Below are 22,303 nucleotides of genomic sequence, written 5' to 3' on the forward strand. Positions count from 1 at the left end.
TAACGTTGCTCGTATTGCAAAAAAGTAACTCTGTTACAGGTTACAACTAATTACAGTTAGAATTCCTCGCAAAACTAACCGATAAATACTTCCAAATACTGCTTTCTTGCAAACACAATTAGCTAATACTTCCAGGGGTTTGATCTGAATGCAACGATGTTTTACACTTTAACTCGAAAAACGTCGCGAAATATGCAATATAAACTGTGGATAACACTCTTTTGTTAAAAAGAAAACTACCTGAAGCGCTATTCTGTCATTTGTAGTCTAGTTTGGTGATAGTTCGATTCAAAAGAGATTGTTATGCTTCATTTATTGCAGCTTGGTTCAGACATGACTGACAGTGCTTAACCTCGTCGTGAAATAGAATTCCCAGAAGGAAAATTTCGTAAGAACAGAAAATTTTCAGGGAGAAGCACCTGTTGTGTTTCGAAAGGGATGGGGGGATGTATATGTGTGTGTGTACACAAAACGGTATATTGAGGTCGCAGAGGAATTTTTTGGCATTGTTAGGGAAATTTGATTTGTATGACTGTGTTCAAAGTAGGGATGGCCAAACGGATCCGGATCCAAAAATTCCGGATCTGGATCCGGATCCGAGAGTTTCGTATCTCAATCCAATTATCTATAATATTACCACACCTTAAAAGGTATTACGATCTTCGATTACAAAGAAATTTTTCATTAGTTAGTCCTACAAGAATTTTTTTTCAAGTGTTGTTCCTAAAATACTTTGTTACGCATCGGCTAACACACTCGTGCACAAAAATAATCTTACTTGTTTAACATAAAATGTCTGAGGTGATTTTGCAAATGCCATTGAAATGAATATGTATTCATTCGAATGTATTGGAAATGGAAACACACATAATTGTGAGACGTTCCATTCCAGGATGAAACCTTTAACACATTTAACAAGATATAAATGATATACAAAAAATATACAAATTGTTCTACAGTTACAGTTTTAAAAATTAAAACATTATAATATATGCAGTGTTATATAATTACATATAATATATATATATATTAGCAGGTAACAATATGTTATAAATACATTCTTACTTTCCAAAGAAGCGCTCATGTGGGATGGCCAAACGGATCTGGATCCGAAAATTCCGGATCCGAAAAATTTTACGAACCGGATCTGGCCATCCCTAGTTCAAAGATGTTATCATTCAATAAATATTTCATATTTAATAGCTGATAAGATGAAATAGTTTTCCAAATGGAAGCAATTTGGTCATTTCTCACAAAGGTAAGCCAATTTTTTTTTTTTTTGTCATTAAAACTAAAATTTGTCTCAATATCCCAGAACTAAAGCAATGTAAAAATCTTAAGCATAAAAGTAACAGCAAAACTGCATATCAAAATAATATAGATTTTAAATTAATAACACCGAATTTTGATCTAGACTGCGAAAAATAACACCGAATTACAGTAAAAAATAACATCGAAAAATAGGGAAAAATAAAAATAAAACTTCGCGTCCCTATCTCTACCCTACTACTCAGCGATGCCCATGCCCGGGAAGATGTATCTCAATGGCGTGCCGTAGTTAAGGTTGGTGGGGGTTATGGCCAAGAATTTCTAAAAAAAAGTCAGGAAAAGATGACAAAATGAGGGCAGACTACTAAAGAAAAGTATACGTAGACGCCACTGGCGTATCTATACAATGATCTCTATGCCAAATTTACCTTTACACCAAGGACGTTTTCAGTGGAGGGGTCCAGGGGGTCGGTACCAAGTACTAAAATAAAATAATGAAAATACGTATATCATAATATGATAGTTGTACTATAATCCTTTGTTATTTATTTCCTATTAGTGTTGCCCACGAGACGAGACTTTGGCCTGTCTCGTCTCGTGGAAATGCTGTCTCGTCTCGAAAATATTAGTTTGTCTCATGACACATAGTCAATCTCGTCTCGTCTCGAATTTTTAAAAGCCTGTCCCGTCTCGTCCCGTGGACAACACTATTTCCTATGAACTTTGAAGGCAATGATTATTATATTGGGATCATATTACTTAGAAGGGCAGTACCAAATAATATTTATGCACACTATTACTTATGATAATATGCATTAAATATTAATCAGGAACTTTACTTTTCGTGAAGTGGATCTAACATCCTATTCCATTATTCAATTCATTATCTATTTGACATTAATTTCCCTTTTATACAAATATTGGCGATCTCAAGACCCACAATCTAGATAATAAATACATGATGTTATATCTATATTCTCATGCCATCTTTTTACGTATTCGTGTAATAATAAAGATGCAATATTTATAAATTTACATATTTTAATTAATACTTAATTATTTTACATGATTTTTTTTTATACTTGGTTCGGACAGCCCCCGAAATATATTTCTAGATACGTGCCTGCTTTCCTCTACTCTAAAACATATATATTTAGAATTATGGACAAATTCTTCACTTACCTTCGCTCTGAAGCATCCTTATACTGACTCTGCACAGCCCGGAACCGAACTTCCAACTTCCTGCAACCACCCTGTTCATGCCGACATAGAGATTGGTCCTGTCGCCTCCGAAGAGTGGTGGCACGACGAAATCTTGCATCAAACGTCCGTCCTGCCACCGTAAAGACCTGCTGTTGGCATCCACGGTGAGTTCAAGCCGGGACTTTTTTCTTACACTTCCATCGACAACTTTCATGAACATCCTCGACGAACCTTGGACATCCAGAGAGGTTGTTGGGGGGTACTCCTGAGAGCTGTTCCACGAGGGCCAGTGACCGTAGATTCGAAGCTGGCGGTTCATGACTTGAAGCTCCATCAAGGATTCATCGTCATTGTTGTGGATGATGTTTCCATACCCTTCCGCCAGGGGTGAGTTGGAGACGTCCAGGGTCCACCGTCTGGGGACGTCATAGTGAAGGGTTATCCTGGCCGCTCTGTCGACACCTCCGAGGTCTATTTTGACGACCGCCTGTCGTGAGCATTTGTCCTCCTGTCTGTCCGCGGGCGTGCTGATGGACTCGCCGTCCCCCCGTGGAGTCGGGGGGATTACGAAGCTTACGTGTTCGCTGTAGCCTTTCACGACGCCGTTCCTCAGGTCGATCTCCACGTGGTTGTGGTCCAGGCAGAAGCTGAGGAAACCTGTGGACGGAAATATACTTGTTTTTAGTACATGCTCCTGCTACAAGTAATGTGCAAATTCAACTTTATTTTTTGTACAATGCTAGATTCAGATGCAAACAAGACACGTACATGATATTCTCGGGATATCGACCAGGTGAGTTCTGGAAACGTTTCCAAGCTTTCGAGAGCTGAAGTCACTCTCATCTTCAGAGTACACGTGAGTTCTGGGAACTTTTCCGAGCTGAAGTTACTCTCATCTTCAAGGTGGACGTTGCGACTTCTACCCTGAAGATGAGTGTGACATTAGCTCTCGAAAGCTAAGAAACATTTCCAGAAATCACCTAGTCGATAGTCAGAGAAAATCTATTCATAATTCGTCGCCAGGAAAGCTTCACGACTTATTTCAAGAAGCGTACATATTGACAAAGAGTCACTTTCTTTTTTAAAGGAGTTAAATATATATTAATACTATTACTACTGCTGCAGTAAATCAAGTCCGTACCCAAAGGGAGACTAGGCCCCCCTCGAACTATGAAATATTGTAATGTAAATTTTAAAAATACTTACAAACTTAACTTTAACGATTTTTCAGATTGTGCAGGAATTTCGATTTTGTCCTAGCATAAATGAATGGATTGTTTGTGGAAAGAAGCAGGCTTTAGAAGTTTGCAATATTCAATATTTTTTAATTTTTTATTTTACAACCATTGATGCAAGCAAGGCTACCCGACTTTATTCTTTCTAATTCCTGTCCCGACTTTTTTCGAACTGCAGCCTTGATGCGAAAATGTCCCGCCACTTCGCACCCTACTCCATGGCGTTCCTCGTACAGTCAACGGCAAAGATAATAGTAGGCAAATTGTCCATCAGTATCTTCATTACTCTTTATTCCACATCCTGTGTTGTTTTAAGGAATGAATTTCTGTTTATGTAAAGCAGATGTTGTCCTCTATACCTATTGACGTTTTTATTTCAATTCATGATCATCACATTCTGGAAACCCTGACTGAAAGAAAATGGTGCTGGACAATTTGCCTACTATTTCTTTTGCCGTTGGGTGTACGTCCCTCCCGTCGAGGAGAGGTCATTTAACGACTTCGAATTGGACACAGTAATTTGCTGCAAGGGCTGGACCTTTCGGTGTGTCGACATATTCTTCTCAAATTTCAATTTCCTCAGCCAAAGATTTAATCTTCCCAACTGTTCATCATCCATGTTGGGAGACGATGACTGTGTTTTAACTAATGCTTTTAGCTTTGTGAGAATAGCGGGTCTCTTCATCACCCCCCAGGGGGGTTATGGTCTCTTACACTGTTTCTGAGGAACCATTCGTTCATTGTTCGGGACTGGACCTACAGTTTAAAGTGGGATCAGAACCGTTATGTGCGAAACAAATGGTGCATCTAGGTATGGCATTTAGGGTTTGCGTAACACTGAAAAATTGGGATCGTGGTTTCGAATGCTGGGTAAGAAATGGATATTTATTATTTTCTTCCATTATGTCTTCTAACTTTAAGATCTAAAGATTAATAATTGTAGACCTAGCACTTACAAGCTTTAGCCCAGGTTACACAGTAACCGAGACTAAACACAAATTTTAACACTACTCACACTTTTCTATGTAAACCAATGATTATTCTGGATTCAGAATAATCATTGGTCCTTGTTCTGGTATGATAATAAATAATACCATCATGAATAAAATTTGAAATTACAAATAAAGGATAAATAACAAAGATAAACGGGGAATCCGGTAAATATTTCGCGTTAACGACGTTCCGGTATAATTTAAGAACGCATGCCTCCGAATGTATGCGGGTGGAGGAGGGCATTTTTCGGGGGTTCCCCCTTTATTTATATCTTCCGAATAAGTAAAAGCAGGAAAGAGTAAAAATGAGGGGAAAATAAAGAATAACGGGGTGGATGTAAGAAAAGAAGAAAATGAATTGGATACTGGTACCTCTATTTGTGCAAGGTACATAAATCTTAATATTAAACCACGGCTAATGTATCTTCAGGGTAGGGTTCTTTTTCGAAAACGAAACCAGACACGGTGCTTTCCAATGGAGACGTTGAAACGATTATATTATCTCAACAAGGATACGTGGATTTATATATTTACATAATGAGATACGTATTGCTCTTGTTCTTATTTACATTCGATTTGTATGCTCTTAACTTTTCTTTCTTCTTTCTAATTTGTATAATCTGGATCTGGACTTCCTTCTTTGTGGGAAATTAAATCTGGACTTCCTTCTGGATTCTTATATAATCCCTGGAACATGTATCATTTATGCCAATACCTCTGGTATTTCCATACGTATGTTTCCCCTCTTCACTAAGTCCTATTTTCACAAGCTGGTTGTAACAGATTGTTTACAGAACGTTCCGGGAAGAAAGAAGCAAAAGGAATCGAAACACCCCTTTTTGAAATAATAGACTGAGTCCAGTACACAAAGGGAAGTAAGCGCTCGTGGATTTGCGCGCGGAGACGTTACAGCAGTTGGCGCGGAGACGTTGAAGCAGTTGGCGCGGAGATTTTGACTGGAAGGTGGTCGCGCAATTCAGTGCTCTTTCTGTTGAGTTTTGCATACCTCCGGTGACATTTTCTTGGCGAAGTGGTAAAGTAGTCTCTTCAGTCGGAAGACCACGCTAGTCCGCCGTTGTTTGCAGAGGCACAAGAAACGTTACATCGGCATTAAAGCTCTCCGGAAGAGAGTGAACTCTGTCTGCAGCAGTTTAGCAGATTTTCAGTCAGTGAAGCCGAGGTTGCAGAGAAGGATTTTCTACAGCGACAAGACACCAAGGATCGTCGGACAAAGAAGACGAAACAACGAGGATTTTAGTGAAGTGATCCCCAGTGTCGAGAGCTCTCGTGTTTTAACCCCCACAAGCTTGATCTTCTGATGAGAAAACCCCACTAAAGTTTGAAAAGCGCTAATTCTTTCTAAAGGCCGGCCATGTAATCGTGAGTAAAAAGGTTAAATTTGTTCTTTTTTATAAATATATGTGAGAGTGATTTTTTCTTAGATTTCTTTTACCAAGATAATCTAAAGTACTGGTGTCAACTCTTGTATTGGGTTTTCTCATGTAAACCAAGAACCACCAGCGAATCAGTGTGAACCTTTAATTATTTTTTCTTTTTGTGAAGTTTTTACTTAGTTTTCATCTGTAATAAAAGAAAGTAAAGGTAATTGGTTATTCTTTCCTTCAAACATTGAAATCTATAATAATACTTGAAATCAGTTTATCTCAACCGAACTGTAGTTAAAAAGCATAGCTAAGTCTAATACTAATAGCAATAACGATAAAATCACGTTTTATCGTTATATGGTGTCCGAAACTCCCGGGAGTTGCCTTAGATTGTCTTGGTGAAAGAAAAAAAAATAATGACAGGGGTAACAGGCATTGTGTTGCGTCGTTGTGGGCGATGTTTATGTAAACACTGAGTGTTGCAACCGGCGTTCGTGTTTGTCGGCAGCATGGCTCGTACAATACGGAAAGCTCCTTGTTGCGGCAGATTGTTGATTTCAGACGCTGCTGTACAATGTTCAGACTGTAAACAATGGGTGCATAAAGACTGCCTTGAGAAAGATTTTTCCTGCAAGCAGTGCAAGAACGGACCTGAAAATGAAGTTCATGATAATGAAAAAATAGACGAAAAAGAACAGGTTGTTTCGAAAGAAAGTGACGAATTTGGTTGTCAAGTTGACGTTGGTCGGGGAAAGGAAAATGATGTCTTGAATTCAATTTTGTCATTTATGGAACAGAGTAGGCTAGCGCAGGAGAACTTATGTCTAAAATGGGAAGAAAATAAGGAACAAGATAGGCTGAAATGGGAAGAAAATAAGGAACAGGATAGATTGAAATGGGAGAGATTATACGAGAAAATGGAACAAGATAAGTTAGAACAGAGACAGAAAGAGGAAAAAGATAGGCTCGTGCAGGAAGACTTATACAGAAAATTGGAGCAGAAACAGGAACAGAATAAATTGGAACTCAAGGAAATAATAAATGCTTCCATGCAAAAAATAAATGACAAGATGGAGGACGTTATTCATGATAATAATGCGTCATGTCACGCCGTGATAAATGAAGTGAAAGATGATTGTAATGAGGTCCGTGAGAACAGCGAAAAGATAGAAGGTAATTCTGAAGAAGTACAAGTGGATATAGAAAATGAACAAAAAGAGACAGATGGGAAAGTACAGTCTCTAGAGGAACGAGTGTGCGTGTTGAGAATGAAAAAGCAACAAGTTGAAGATGAGTCACTCGGAATACAGCAATCTCAGAAAGTGATAAGCAAAGAAGAAAATTTTCATGGAAAATCCCAGAAAAGTGATCTGTGCCCTAAAGTTAAACAATGTATAACTTTAGACATGACGATACCAGAAATGACTCTGATCAGTAGAAGGAAGAGAAGTAAAATGAGGCTTATATATATTTCGGAAAAGAAAAAGAGAATGAAGAGAAAGAAATTGAAAGCTGCAAAGAAAATTGAAGAAGCGTCAGTGAAAGCGAAGAAGAAAGTTCGTAAAAGATCTAAGAATGTCAGCGCAGAAAGATCAGACACAAGTATGAAAGAGATGAAACCAGAAAAGAGAGCAATGCATTCATCTGATGAGCGTGAAAGAAAGTCCAAAAAGAAACGAGACAAGAAGAATCAGAAGAAAGTTAAGAAGAAAGTTGCTAGTGATGATTCTCATAGTGAGGAAAATATAATAATGGACAACAAGAAACGAAATGAAAAGACTTTAAGAAAAAGAGATAATACAAATAGTTTTGGCAGATTGTTAGTTTCCCTACTTGAAGAAAGTTGGAAGAGGAGGAAGAAGAAATTTGAAAAGCAGAGAAAAGATGAAAAAAGAAGAGGGAAAAGAAGAAGAGGAATACGGAAAAGACACCTGATAGTGACGACAAACAGAAATATTAGAAAACTGAAGAAACAACAAAGACTGATAAATCTAAAGATGAGAGACATTCTAATTTGTTGAGTAATATAATAGAATGTAATGATTAAGTTAGTAAATTTTAAAGAAAGATCTAATCTTCCATTTCTCTTGATGAACATTTTGAAAATTACTAGTTTATGTAAATTTTGATAAAATGATGGAAATTGTTCAAATGTAAATAAGCTGTTTAAAAAAAAAATGTGTGTATTTTGTTATGAGTCAAGTAGCCTATATTGAAAATTGAGAAAATGAAAAGAAAAAGTTGTTTAATGTCAGTTGTTTTGTATAGGTTATGTGAAAACTAGTTGTGGTTCAATGTAAAAAGTTTAATGATGGTTTTGATAAAAGCGCTGATAACTATTATTGTCAATGAGCAGGTGGGTAATGAAAATTTGAATTTGAAAATAACTTTGTAATAAGAGAAAAATGTCACAGAGTAAGGAAAAAAAATGGAATGTAAGCCTCAAAATCGTTAAGAATAATGAAGAAGAAATGAGAAAGAAGATGGAACAGTCATGCTCAGAAGAAAGTTATTTGAGGAAATTCTTTGGAAAGCAAGGTTAAATAGCATTAATAGAATGATAAAGTGATGAGAGTTCTTGGGCATAGCTATATGAGCTAAAAGTCAGTGTGTATTAAGATATAGTGCGAGAGAGGCACAAAAATATAAGGTCGAAGGCAGACCGGAAATGTTGAAAAAATAGTAGGTCGAAGGCGGACCGAAAATAATGTTGTTAAAAATAGTAGGTCGAAGGCGGACCGAAAATTTTATGATAATGATGTACATGCTGATGTGAAGTAAATGTGGAAGTCCAGAATTCTGTTGCAAGTTAAGGCATAGTTTGTTAAAGAGATGAGCGACGTGTTGTACGATGTAATTTCCTGAAATTAGTACTTTGAGCATGCTGATACCTTAAAGAAGAAAGAAGAAATGAAAGGTAAAGATCATGACAAGAGAAAGGAGGTTTACTGTTAGGTTAATTTCATGAAGTATGATGATATTTTGTAAAGATAGAAATCAAAATATTTTTATAATGTTCTACACTTACCCGCTGTACCAGCTCTAGTAGATATTTGGAATAACAACATGTGAAAAGTATAAAATTATGGAATTGTAGTAACAGTAAGAGAGAAATTTATGTAAGTCAGTTGAAACAATTTGAAAACCTGCAAGACAATATGTAAATGATTGAAGTTACTTGTATATTGATAAATTACGTAGTAAAGATTCGAAGTTGATTTTATGTAATGTATGAAGGTATATATGTAATGAAAAGAAATTGAGTAATATGTTTATTATGCTTCAATGTTTACAAATTGTAATTGTGTATATTTTCTTGAGATTATTCTTACTATGTGATTATAAGAAACGATTGAACAGAATTAATATGTGAAATTGAAAGAAAATCTATATGTGTTTACTATGTTATAAGATATTTTGAAATTGTAACCTGAATTATTTTTTTTCTCTTAAAAAAATGTATGTACGAGGTCTGGTCAAATATTTAAGGAGATTAAAAGACTTGGAAAGACATTAGCTCTCCTTGATCAGTCCATCTAATGTCTCTTCGGGGAGGGGGCATCTGTAACAGATTGTTTACAGAACGTTCCGGGAAGAAAGAAGCAAAAGGAATCGAAACACCCCTTTTTGAAATAATAGACTGAGTCCAGTACACAAAGGGAAGTAAGCGCTCGTGGATTTGCGCGCGGAGACGTTACAGCAGTTGGCGCGGAGACGTTGAAGCAGTTGGCGCGGAGATTTTGACTGGAAGGTGGTCGCGCAATTCAGTGCTCTTTCTGTTGAGTTTTGCATACCTCCGGTGACATTTTCTTGGCGAAGTGGTAAAGTAGTCTCTTCAGTCGGAAGACCACGCTAGTCCGCCGTTGTTTGCAGAGGCACAAGAAACGTTACATCGGCATTAAAGCTCTCCGGAAGAGAGTGAACTCTGTCTGCAGCAGTTTAGCAGATTTTCAGTCAGTGAAGCCGAGGTTGCAGAGAAGGATTTTCTACAGCGACAAGACACCAAGGATCGTCGGACAAAGAAGACGAAACAACGAGGATTTTAGTGAAGTGATCCCCAGTGTCGAGAGCTCTCGTGTTTTAACCCCCACAAGCTTGATCTTCTGATGAGAAAACCCCACTAAAGTTTGAAAAGCGCTAATTCTTTCTAAAGGCCGGCCATGTAATCGTGAGTAAAAAGGTTAAATTTGTTCTTTTTTATAAATATATGTGAGAGTGATTTTTTCTTAGATTTCTTTTACCAAGATAATCTAAAGTACTGGTGTCAACTCTTGTATTGGGTTTTCTCATGTAAACCAAGAACCACCAGCGAATCAGTGTGAACCTTTAATTATTTTTTCTTTTTGTGAAGTTTTTACTTAGTTTTCATCTGTAATAAAAGAAAGTAAAGGTAATTGGTTATTCTTTCCTTCAAACATTGAAATCTATAATAATACTTGAAATCAGTTTATCTCAACCGAACTGTAGTTAAAAAGCATAGCTAAGTCTAATACTAATAGCAATAACGATAAAATCACGTTTTATCGTTATATGGTAACACCTCACGTTTTCTTTATTCGTACCAAGTCCTAGAGGGTTAAGAGTTCGAGTATCTACTAGGGATGGCCAGATCCGGATCCTAGCGGATCCGAAATCCGGATCCGGTTGGTTCCGGATCCTAGGGATCCGGATCCTAAAATTTTTCGGATCCGGATCCGCGGATCCGGAATTTTCAGATCCGGATCCAGAACTTTCGGATCCGGATCCGTTTTGCCATCCCACATGCGCTTCTTTGAAATGTAAGAATGTGCTTATAACATATTGTTATCTGCTAATATACAAACATACATATATATATATATATATATATATATATATATATATATATATATATATATATATATAGTGTGTGTGTGCGCGCGTGCGCGATTTGTAATTAATTAATACACTTACAAGGGAGGTCTAAGTCTCCCCCTCCGATTTCCATGAAACTTGGCAGGTGTATAGAGCCCCCCCCTCAAATGTCAAGATGAGTAGAAATTGAAGTGGGGATCTGACCCCGAAACCACGTAAATATACCATAGGAAGAAACAGGGGGCATAGGGCCTCTCTATACACCTGTCAAATTCCATGGGAATCGGAGGGGGACACAGGGGTCAGATGATCCTCACGTCAATTTGTCCTCATCTTGACATTTGAAGAGGGTTTTGCCCCCTAAAACAGTTTTTTAGCCGAAACAAAAAAAACACATATTTCTTCCTTTGGACCCCTCTATACACCTGCCAATTTCATGGAAATCGGAGTGGAGGACAGGGGTCAGATCCCCACTTCAATTTGTCCTCATCTTGACGTTTGAGGGCCGGACCCTGTGGCTGAGTGGTTAGCACATCGCACTGCAACGTCAGGGGCCCCGGGTTCGAATCCCACTCGGGCACGGTTGTTTATGAATGTCCATTCATCACTTTCATCATATCATCACTCATCCCCATCCTCGCAAATTAGCCAAGAGGCACAAAACGCGAAGTAAAATAAAAAAAATAAATCAATCAATTGACATTTGAGGGGATTTTGCCCCCTAAAACAGTTTTTAGCCGAAACAAAAAAACACGTATTTCTTCATTTGGGCCCGTTTATACACACACCTGCCAAGTATCATGGAAATCGGAGGGGGACACAGGGGTCAGATCCTCACTTCAATTTGTCCTCATCTTGACATTCGAGGGGGTTTTGCCCCCTAAAACAGTTTTTTAGCTGAAACAAAAAAAAACACGTATTTCTTTCTTTGGGCCCGTTTATACACACACCTGCCAAGTATGATGGAAATCGGAGGGGGACACAGGGGTCAGAACCTCACTTCAATTTGTCCTCATCTTGACATTTGAGGGGGTTTTGCCCCCTAAAACAGTTTTTTAGCTGAAACAAAAAAAACACGTATTTCTTCCTTTGGACCCCACTATACGCATGCCAAGTTTCATGGAAATCGGAGGGGGACACTTAGATAACCTCCCTTGTTAGTCTTACACTTTGTAATTATATAACACTGCATATATTATAATGTTTTATTTTAATTTGTAAAACTTTAACTGTAGAACAATTGTATAATTTTTGTATAACATTTCTATCTTGTTATATGTGTTAAAGGTTTCATCCTGGAATGGAATGTGTTACAAACAGTATTTGTTTTTTTGTTTCTTTTTTGTGATTGTGTATGAATTTGTATGCTTGGGTTTCTTCCATGGTTCTGTGTAGCTTATAAGAGCCAATAAGGTTTGAACTTTCAGCCCTCCCCCATGCGACGCGGGAGGAAGTATAAATATGGCCTGTGTCAGAGGACCAGGAGAGTGTGTTTTTGAACTGGATAGCAGAAGGGAGAGCGATCTTCGGGCTCCAGTGGCCTCCCTTGAGAAAAAGCATCCCGAGGCAGTTCTGCCGATGCTCAGCTTTCCACTTGGCAGTTCTGCCGTGGGGCTCACATTAGAGGAATGTAAATAATGTAACTTAGAGAATTATTGGAAGAATCCGAGCCTTGTTTTGTTAAATTGTAAATAAATGTATAAAGCCTATTTCTGCGAGTTTTCAGCAATCACCCTGCAACATTAATTCAGTAAGTTCTTGCCTGTGATTTATTCTTTGGTTCCGAGCGCTCTGGTGAGGAACGGGATGGGAACCCAGGACTAACGAGCCTATTTAGTTTTTTTATTTGGGTTTTTCCTGCCAGCAGCGGCCCGGTAAGGGTGGAGTGTTGCGGAACAGAGAATTATTGGGGTCTCGTCCTTGGATTTTTGTGTGAATGGACACAGGCAAAGAAAGGAAAACGGTTGCTGAAAAAGGGTCGAAATGCTGACAAGGGCTCAGTCTGCGTTGTCATCCGCTATTGGGGAAACGAGTTCGACGCGAACAATGGGTACAGAAAACAATGCTACAGTAATAAACAGGCCGAGGATTCTTCCAGACGACATTAGAGTACAGTTACCGACTTTTAATGGGGAAACAAAAGGGATGGAAGTTTATAGCTTTTTGGATGAACTGGATGCATACAGGGATCTTTTAGGCATAAATGAAGAGGAATTATTGCTTTATCATCTTCCGTTAGCGTTGAAAGGAGAGGCGAAGGAATTCTTTCATTTTGCAAGCCCGTTTGAAGGATACGTGCAATTCAGGGATTTGTTACTCAAGAATTTTCATGGGTTGGATCACGAACGAGAATTAGAGCGATTCTTGGATTCTCGCTTTCAGCTAAAGAGCGAGTCATTGGCAGTCTATATTCGCAAGATAGATAGATGGTTCGAGAGGGCAAAATCCACCGCTACAGTCGAAGAGAAGGTTAATTTTATTCGGCGTAAATGTAACCCTGTGTATCGTGAGAGATTAAGATGTCAGAATTTCAACAGCATGAAAGAGCTTCATGCGTATGCTTTGAATCTGCAGGGAGAGATGTTGGAAAACGCTACATTTCCTCAGTATGAAACAGAACAGGAAATCATTAACTTTGCCTTGAGAGGCGCCACACCTCTTCAGTCCGAGGGACTGGTGGCCGTTAGAGGGGAGAGTACCGCCGCGGGCGAGGATCTGCTATGTGTGCTCGACCCTGCGAAATATTCTAGGTTAGGGAAGGAACCCCCTGCTGTTTCGAGGGAGACAAAAGCGACTACTGACCACCCAAGAATGTCTGGCAAAGAACGCAAGTGTTACGTTTGTCAATCAACTGCACATCTGGCAAGTTTTCACCGAGCTGCAAAGAAAGATAATGTTTCAGAGTCAAGAGAACGTAATGGACAGGGCGTGACAGTGAGACGCGCCTGTAATGCGACAAAAGTAAAGATGTCAAATAGTAAAATTCAGGAACCTTTCGTTTTTGGGGAAATAAATGGAATTCAGATCCCTATGTATATGGATACCGGCGCTAATATATCCTGCATGAGTTTATCTTTATTTCGGAAATTGGAAGAAAAGGGGGCGAAATTACGTCATAACAAGTTGAATGTACAGTTAGCTGAAGGGATAACAAGAACTGTGGGACATGTCTTTTTTAATGTTACTTTCTATGGTCAACGGGTCCGAGAAAAATTCTTTGTTTTGGAGAATCCCCAGAATGACCTGATCGCCGGTAGAAGTTTTATGGCCAGGGCGAAGATTTTAATTGCACCCGCGTTGAACGGTTGGGGTTTTCTGAATGAAAGGGACGATATTATTCCTTTTGATACAATTAGGAAGGAAGAGAAGAAAACTAGTAACCTCCTGTCTTCCACTGTCATTCACGTAGAAGAGAACCGCGACAAAGAAGTGTTGCAAACCCCCAGAACCGAAAAAGTCAGGAAAAAGAAAGGGTTATCGGCGAGGAAAGAAAAAGAAGATCATATTCCGATTAGCGACCTGAAGGATGTGAATGAGAAATTCAGTAAGTTCCAGGAAAAAAGGAAGAGAAAGAAGCCTACTTGCCTGGGAAGAGAGGACTCTGGTTCGAGTCCCGGTACTTCGGCCCCGCAGGAAACGGAACGAGATAAAGTAACCTTAGTTGACATTAAGGAAGATGTAATGGCACTTGCTACTTCGGATGATGATGGACGGAACAGCGAAGATGAAGAATTGTATTGCTCTGTTTTCTTCAAGCGTCTTTTGAGAGACAACCCTGACACCGCTTCTGTTGAACTCCTTGGTGATGTAACACCTGAGCCTCGTGGCGGAATCAACAGTTGCACTGAATCAGCAATAGAACCTAATGCAAAGAAGTTGGAAGTAAATGAAATAACAACCGGCAATATTAACTTGGAAGATAAGCGATTATGGGCAAGAGAGCAACGGAAGGACCCATATTTGACTTTGTTAATTGCGTGCCTTAAGGGAGAGGAAGTTCAATTGGATGAGAAATTGAACAGGAAAGTTTTCGATTTTCATCTGAGCACTTCTTACCTGGATGAAGATGGGATTCTCTACAGAAACATAGAAGAAGGGAAGGGCATGTTTCCCGTGTTTGGTCAGCAGCAAAAGATTTGGACACCGGATTCGTTGAAACCGGAAGTGCTGCGAATATCCCATGACGAAGTTCACGCCGCACATCCAGGAGCAGCTAAGACTCTGTTCAAGATTTTGGAACAGTTTACGTGGAAAAATGTTTACTCTGATGTTAGAGATTACTGCAGATCATGCCTCACCTGTTTGAGATACAATCCAGATTCTTGTAAAAAGATGGGATTCATGAGAAGTCGCAATCAGCCACGTCCAGGAGCGAAATTGTACGGAGATTTGTTTGGACCATTTCCGACCAGTTCTAGTGGGCGTTATCGCTACGTATTTCTCATTGAAGATTCTTTCACAAGACACATAATTTTGGCACCTTTGACAACAGTGACAGCTAGGACAATTTCCAATGCATTACTGAAATATTGTAACCTTTACGGCTGTCCATCGATATTTACCAGTGACAATCGAGGTGTGTTTCGTAGCCGCCTGTTTCGCCAAGTACTGAAAACCATCAACTGCAAACCCGTGTATATTACTTCATACCGCCCACAAGCAGATCTTGCAGAAGCAGAAATTAAAACAGTTAAGGGAGCGATAGCCAAGTTTTGCACGGAACACAGCAAGTGGTCAGAAAACTTGGATTCGATCGCATTAGCAGTGAACAACCAGGTGAAAAGATGCCCGAAGCGTGACGTACGGTTTCTGGTGGAAACGAAAGGCGCCGGGAAGAACGGTCAGCTGACCCAGAGACACCCCATGGAGTTTCGGGGGAAACAGCTGGGTAGACCATAACAAACCAGTCTTCTCTCCTTTACCGATCCCTTACAAAATAGTTTCTTTAAAGGGACAGTTCTAATTGAAATCTCCATTAGTTAAAAGTTTATTTTTATTCGGAGGCATATTTACTCGCGAGTGTTGCACTTTCTGTAGTAATTAAGCAGAGAAGTGCCGCGAATTCACGTGCTGGACAGTACTCCTACCCTAGGAGTGGATGGGTAGAGGTTCGATCCCAGAACCTCACAAGAAGGAAGCCGCCTGGAAGAGGACGTCCTTGCCATGGATGTCAAACAGCCCACACCTGGAAATGGACTTCACGACGATGAATTAGGATGTCACCGGTTCTAGAGATCACAGGATGCAGTGAGGAACATTCGGAGAGACTTATTCCGGAAAGTGTAAAGTCAGTGAAGTGTAGTGAAGTGGACGGTGTTAGTGTTTAATTGTATTTTCAGGCAAACCTCACCAGGACATTGGACACACAGACTTACCTGGGTAAGCCTTTTTTTTTCGGTGAGGGGAGTATAATACTGTTACAAACAGTATTTGTTTTTTTGTTTCTTTTTTGTGATTGTGTATGAATTTGTATGCTTGGGTTTCTTCCATGGTTCTGTGTAGCTTATAAGAGCCAATAAGGTTTGAACTTTCAGCCCTCCCCCATGCGACGCGGGAGGAAGTATAAATATGGCCTGTGTCAGAGGACCAGGAGAGTGTGTTTTTGAACTGGATAGCAGAAGGGAGAGCGATCTTCGGGCTCCAGTGGCCTCCCTTGAGAAAAAGCATCCCGAGGCAGTTCTGCCGATGCTCAGCTTTCCACTTGGCAGTTCTGCCGTGGGGCTCACATTAGAGGAATGTAAATAATGTAACTTAGAGAATTATTGGAAGAATCCGAGCCTTGTTTTGTTAAATTGTAAATAAATGTATAAAGCCTATTTCTGCGAGTTTTCAGCAATCACCCTGCAACATTAATTCAGTAAGTTCTTGCCTGTGATTTATTCTTTGGTTCCGAGCGCTCTGGTGAGGAACGGGATGGGAACCCAGGACTAACGAGCCTATTTAGTTTTTTTATTTGGGTTTTTCCTGCCAGCAGCGGCCCGGTAAGGGTGGAGTGTTGCGGAACAAATGTCTCACATTTATGTGTGTTTCCATTTCCAATACATTCGAATGAATACATATTTGTTTCAATGGCATTTACAAAATCACCTCTGACATTTTATGTTAAACAAGTAAGATTATTTTTGTGCACGAGTGTGTTAGCCGATGCGTAGCAAAGTATTTTAGGAACAACACTTGAAAAAAATTCTTGTAGGACTAACTAATGAAAAATTTCTTTGTAATCGAAGATCATACCTTTTAAGGTGTGGTAATATTATAATGGGATTGAGATACGAAACTCTCGGATCCGAATCCAGATCCGGAACTTTCGGATCCGGATCCAGATCCGGAACTTTCAGACATGGATCCGGATTTTTCGGATCCGGATCCGTTTGGCCATCCCTAGTATCTACGCCGCATATTTCTATTCTCCTCCCTTGAGGCAACGGCTGGAAACGCGCCAACACTAAAATAAGTCCAACAAAGCGTACTTGGTGCGAGACGATTGAAACTCGCAACCAAAGGTAACGTGGCTCGCGACTGGAACGCGCTGCCACTGGTACGATAAATCAAAATTTCCACTAAGGGAATGGTAAATCAAGCTAACAGACTCGAGATCTGTTAAAACATACGACTTTATATCAGTGTTTTAACTTCTTTAGTTTTCCGGTGTATTTACATATGAGCACCAATTTAATTTATTAAGTATTTTTCTTCATCCTCTTATAATGGATTCTATTGTTGTTCATCTTTCCGAATTACTCTGCGCTTATTTACACTGCCATTCGCGTATTTCATGTTAATCTTCAATCTTGTACACCTTGTGCTGCCATCTATATTCCACCTCGGCAAACAGTTTGGTCCCATTGGGTACGTAACAATACGTACAACAAAAAGCAGTGACGAACTTGACCACCCTTTGACCTTCATCGCGGACATCCATGGTACTAGGTCAATATGCACACAGTGAACAAGGTCATGCTTGCTGGATGGTTGCGTTCCAACGTCAAAAGAACTTGGATTCAGTCGCTAATCGCACAACACTCGAGGTTCATGCCATTCGTCTAATCTACCAACATCGCAGAGTTGTCATGCACGGTTTGAAATCGTTGTCGACAATCTCGTGTATCGTGGGAATAAATTGATTTTGTATCTGGTATCTCTGCCATGTTTCTTAATCGCCCATTGTGGTTCGTAAAGCAGGGATCTCGATTGTATGATGCAATAACTCACAGAGGTGATTCCAATTACTGTTTCAAAAAGTATATGGTTTGTTCATGAATAATTTCACCGATTGTACATAGATGTCAATCTAGTGTAAGAATTAGGACAACAAGCATGCGGAAAAGTTAAAAAAACTACATATACAACTATGAGGACCTTAACTTTATATATTTAATTAAATCGCATTTATGCATGCAAAAACTGGGTACTACTTTACTATACCGGAGACACCGATCAATGATTTATTTTGCAACTTTTTACATTGCTAACGTACTATTCTGCATTGCGGAACATTTCTTTAGATGAAATAATGAATTTCTAACGAAAATAATGTCTATTTCATACATTAACGAGTACTTACTGTTGTTCCTTATTTCCCACAAACCATCCACGGGTAGCCCCAAAAACCATTGACGGTAGCCCAAAAATTCACGATAGCCCCACGAACCATCACGGGAACGAGGTATGCCCACTAGGTTAGGTTAGGCCTGTTAGGTTAGGTTCCATTAGCACTCCTTTCGTTCAACTTAGCATATACAGACAATACAAGAGCGTATTATGCTCTCGTGCAGAAAGCAAATGGCGGCAGTAGCAATAGCGCGTCGGAAATAGATTTTCGTAGAAATCCACATTCATTCGCATTAAAATGGATCAAAACTACATTCCCGAATATTAACAATGCTACAGAAAATGATTTGCGTAAGTACTTTCTCCTGTAAATTTGAAGAAATCCGTCTCCGGTATAGTAAAGTGTTACCAAAAACTGTGGACGCAAAGAAAAAGAACAAAGAAACCTCTCCAAATAGACGAAATACTAATAGAGTTTTGATAAAATTATGTATTATTATTTGTGAGGCTTACAGGTCCTTGGTTTTCTTGTCTCGTAAGGATCTGTCCTATAGTTGAAAGTTGGTGTCCTAGTTTTAGGAATTATTGTGAATAATTATAAATACCGATATATATAGTAGCCATAGACGTCGACTCCATGGGGCTTGGGGGCCCCCCAATGTTAACCATGTGGAGGCAGAGCCCCCAAATAATTTTGATTAAGAGGATGTAATGTATTATTTTGCTTCTCTTGTAAAGTTTACTCTGAATTCTGCCACATGAACTTAACTTTAAATACACATTTGAAATGTTCTAGATTATCAACTTTGGGGGCTGAGACCGCTAAACCATCAACTTGGGGGGGGGGGGCTGTGACCGGGGACAGCAAAACACATGACTTATTACTATTTACTAAGTATATAATTATGAATATTGTTAACATTTTTACAAAAAAAAAAGTTTCAAAATAATGAGGTGATATGACATTTATACCAGTATGTTGTTTAATGAATTCTGAACAATTTGAGCTCGTAGACGCGACTTTCAGGCAATATTGATATGTACGATATTTACGTAGTTATCCTCAAAATCTCTTCCTCTAGTCCAAAGAATAAGGGGAATATAATTCTAAAGTCTATGAGTTTATTTAACACTGGCTTGCAGTAAAGTACGCAAGGAAAGCTTATGAAAAGTCTGTATTGCGAAAGCGGGAACGGCTATGATCAAAGGCATTATTGCTAGTGCGTAGAGCAACTTATGCTTTATTTTGAAATCATGTTCATCTGTTTTTGTTGTGTATGTCACTTTATATCTTAGTGTACATGCTATGTGTTTTTTTTATTATTGCAAAATTAAATTTAAAAAGTAAAATATTGTAGCAAGAACAAAAAAGTAAAACTACTTTCCTGCGATTTGTGTTAGCATTTATGTAAATAATTAAATAAAACTGTTAAATATTGTAAATATTCGTTATTTTATGGGTACGTGAACACTAAGGTTACTTGCACCCGTCACATGTCCTTTCTTTACAGGTCTGTTGCGGACATTAAAACACACCCATGCCCTCTCCGGGACTCGAACCAGAGACCGGCGGATCAAAGAGAGTTGAGTCGACCACCCAACACGCTCGGCTACCGAGGCCGGCATAAAACTGTTATGTTGGCCTCTTAAGGGGAGGAGATACAGTTACGCACCTATTGTGCATTTATTTCAATATCACCCAATTGGCACTGCAACTAAAGAAAACCATGGGTGTATCCAAGAGTATGAATTTCTCTCCAAATTGCAAGTGGAAGCATTTATTTATGTTGATTATAAGCTGGACAATCAAATGGAAGTTTCGACTTTTCCGCTGGTGAAATGCATCTTCAAACTGCCCTCTTCCCGTTGACATCTCTTTCTATTCCATCGGAAGTTTTATATTCCCAAGAGATCGAATCAAATCATACTCACATATGATCAATTCTTTTCTCTTTGCCTCCTGGCAGTGTTGCCAAACCTGATGCGCATAAAATAACAAAATTTCACCTTAAATGGAGTTAAAACTGACTTTCATAGAGCTAGATTTACGAAGCCTGTATAAAGTGCCTTGTAGGGTAATGTTAGTTGTCAAAGGGGTGGGGTACTGCTATTATCGTTAACTCTAAATTGATGACAATTCATTCTTAGTTTTCAACATCTAGATCCGGTGGCATCGCCCCTCTTATTAATCCACCGATGGTGGTATGAAATCAAAATTAAGAATTCCATGATAACAATATTATGTCAATTTCACGTCAAACATTGCGCTATAATGAAGTAGCTGGGGAGATAAGAGGGAGTAAGGCGAGGCGGCGATTGGGTTCCAAAACCGGGGGGGGGGGGGGGGGCAAGATTCCAAAACTGAGGGGGGCAAAGACAGTATATTTCCATTTGTATATAAGGTTTAGCATAGTGCGGGGGCAAAAGTGGTGGGCAGTTTCCCCCACGCCCCCCCTAATCGCCGCCACTGTAACAATATAAATATGACAAAATTTGTTCTATGTGGGCCGGAACTAGTGATTACATCATAGTGGGGCACGGGGGTGGGCGTCCCAGTTCACAGCCGAACAAGTACACGAAAGAGCCAGATCTCGCTCCAAGAGAGCTAAGTTGGCACATTGCCACGGACGGAAGGGCTTGGGCAGACTCCCGTGGAAACTGTATCGCATGCCTTTAATGTAAATACATACTTTTCAATAAAAATATTAATTGTTAACACAAAAGACATAAAGAGACTTTGAAACATTTTCTAAACGTTTTTCATGTTACATTTTAATTCGCATGAGGAATATAATAGCTGCTTAAAAACTGCTGTACGAGGACGTAATTTTTATTTTTTAAAATGAGTGTGTCATTCATTTATTTATTTCAGTGATCAGAGGCCCCCCCCCCCAATAATTTTGACAAGTCGGCGCTGCTGATAGTAACAGTTAGCATTAGGTTGGTATTGCTGCTGGTACAACCATTTTTCGTCTTCTTCTTCTAAGAGAACCAAACCCAACTAGCCTAACCTAACCACCACAGACTATTTACAACCCCCCTACAAAAGCTACCAGCCAATAGCAATGCTTAAAACAGTTCTAGCAGCAATCACTACCGTAGCATTAATGGATAATAATGGGGCTGTCCATTGCCAAGATTTTCCGGTGGCGGCGCCACCCTCGTTGTGTCCCAAAATAATTTCGTTTGTCATTTGGTTGCCATAAGCTTTACATTGGAGCGCTATAGAATGGCTGGTTATTCAAACGTTATTTTCACCGAAGGTATGAGAGTTTCTCATGTAAATCGACAATAAGATTGTGTTTAGCAAGCCTTTAACATTATTTAGCAAGTTCATAAGTTCAGAGAATTACATTCTCGTCAACCTAAGATTTAATATAGCTATTAAAGCGCAACGGCAGGATAGCTCGGACGGGCTAAATATCGGATGTTTTTGCACAAAGAACACTAAACTTGACGTCATTTGCTCTTTCCTAGCTGCCATGGGTCCATAATAGAGATATGTAAATTCTACAATAAGCTTTATGTTTTTTTTTGTTTTTTTTTTGCTATTAGGAATCGGAGAAACTTCCTACATTATCCAGAAAAATGTATAAATTGCGTAGGTGCATATTTATTATCATACACTATGCCCTATCCGATAACTTAATGTTAACGTATCTTTTCCTTGTACCCTCAACCGGGCAACAAGTGTCTATCAGACACTGCTTATATTTTTTTGTCACATACTCCAAACGATACTTAATGCGAGCATGATATTTTTTGACTTTCTTTGTCTCTTTTTTTTTCTTATTTCACAAGATTTGACATTGATAATGAAGGTCAGGCGTCAAAA

At 39.2% G+C, this 22,303-nt stretch overlaps 1 protein-coding gene across 1 annotated transcript in view; it reads right to left on the reverse strand.

The window, feature by feature from the left end:
* The window catches only part of LOC145993736 (signal peptide, CUB and EGF-like domain-containing protein 3), a 143,043-nt gene that overhangs the window by 105,218 nt on the left and 15,522 nt on the right, over positions 1–22,303 (reverse strand). Inside the window, exon 2 of the mRNA XM_083129482.1 lies at positions 2,452–3,129. Coding sequence (XP_082985608.1) covers positions 2,452–3,129 — 678 coding nt within the window. The remainder of the gene's footprint in view (positions 1–2,451; positions 3,130–22,303) is intronic.

This window comes from Lepisma saccharinum, chromosome 10 (genome assembly GCF_977018435.1).
Source record: "Lepisma saccharinum chromosome 10, izLepSacc3.1, whole genome shotgun sequence".
NCBI lineage: Eukaryota > Metazoa > Arthropoda > Insecta > Zygentoma > Lepismatidae > Lepisma > Lepisma saccharinum.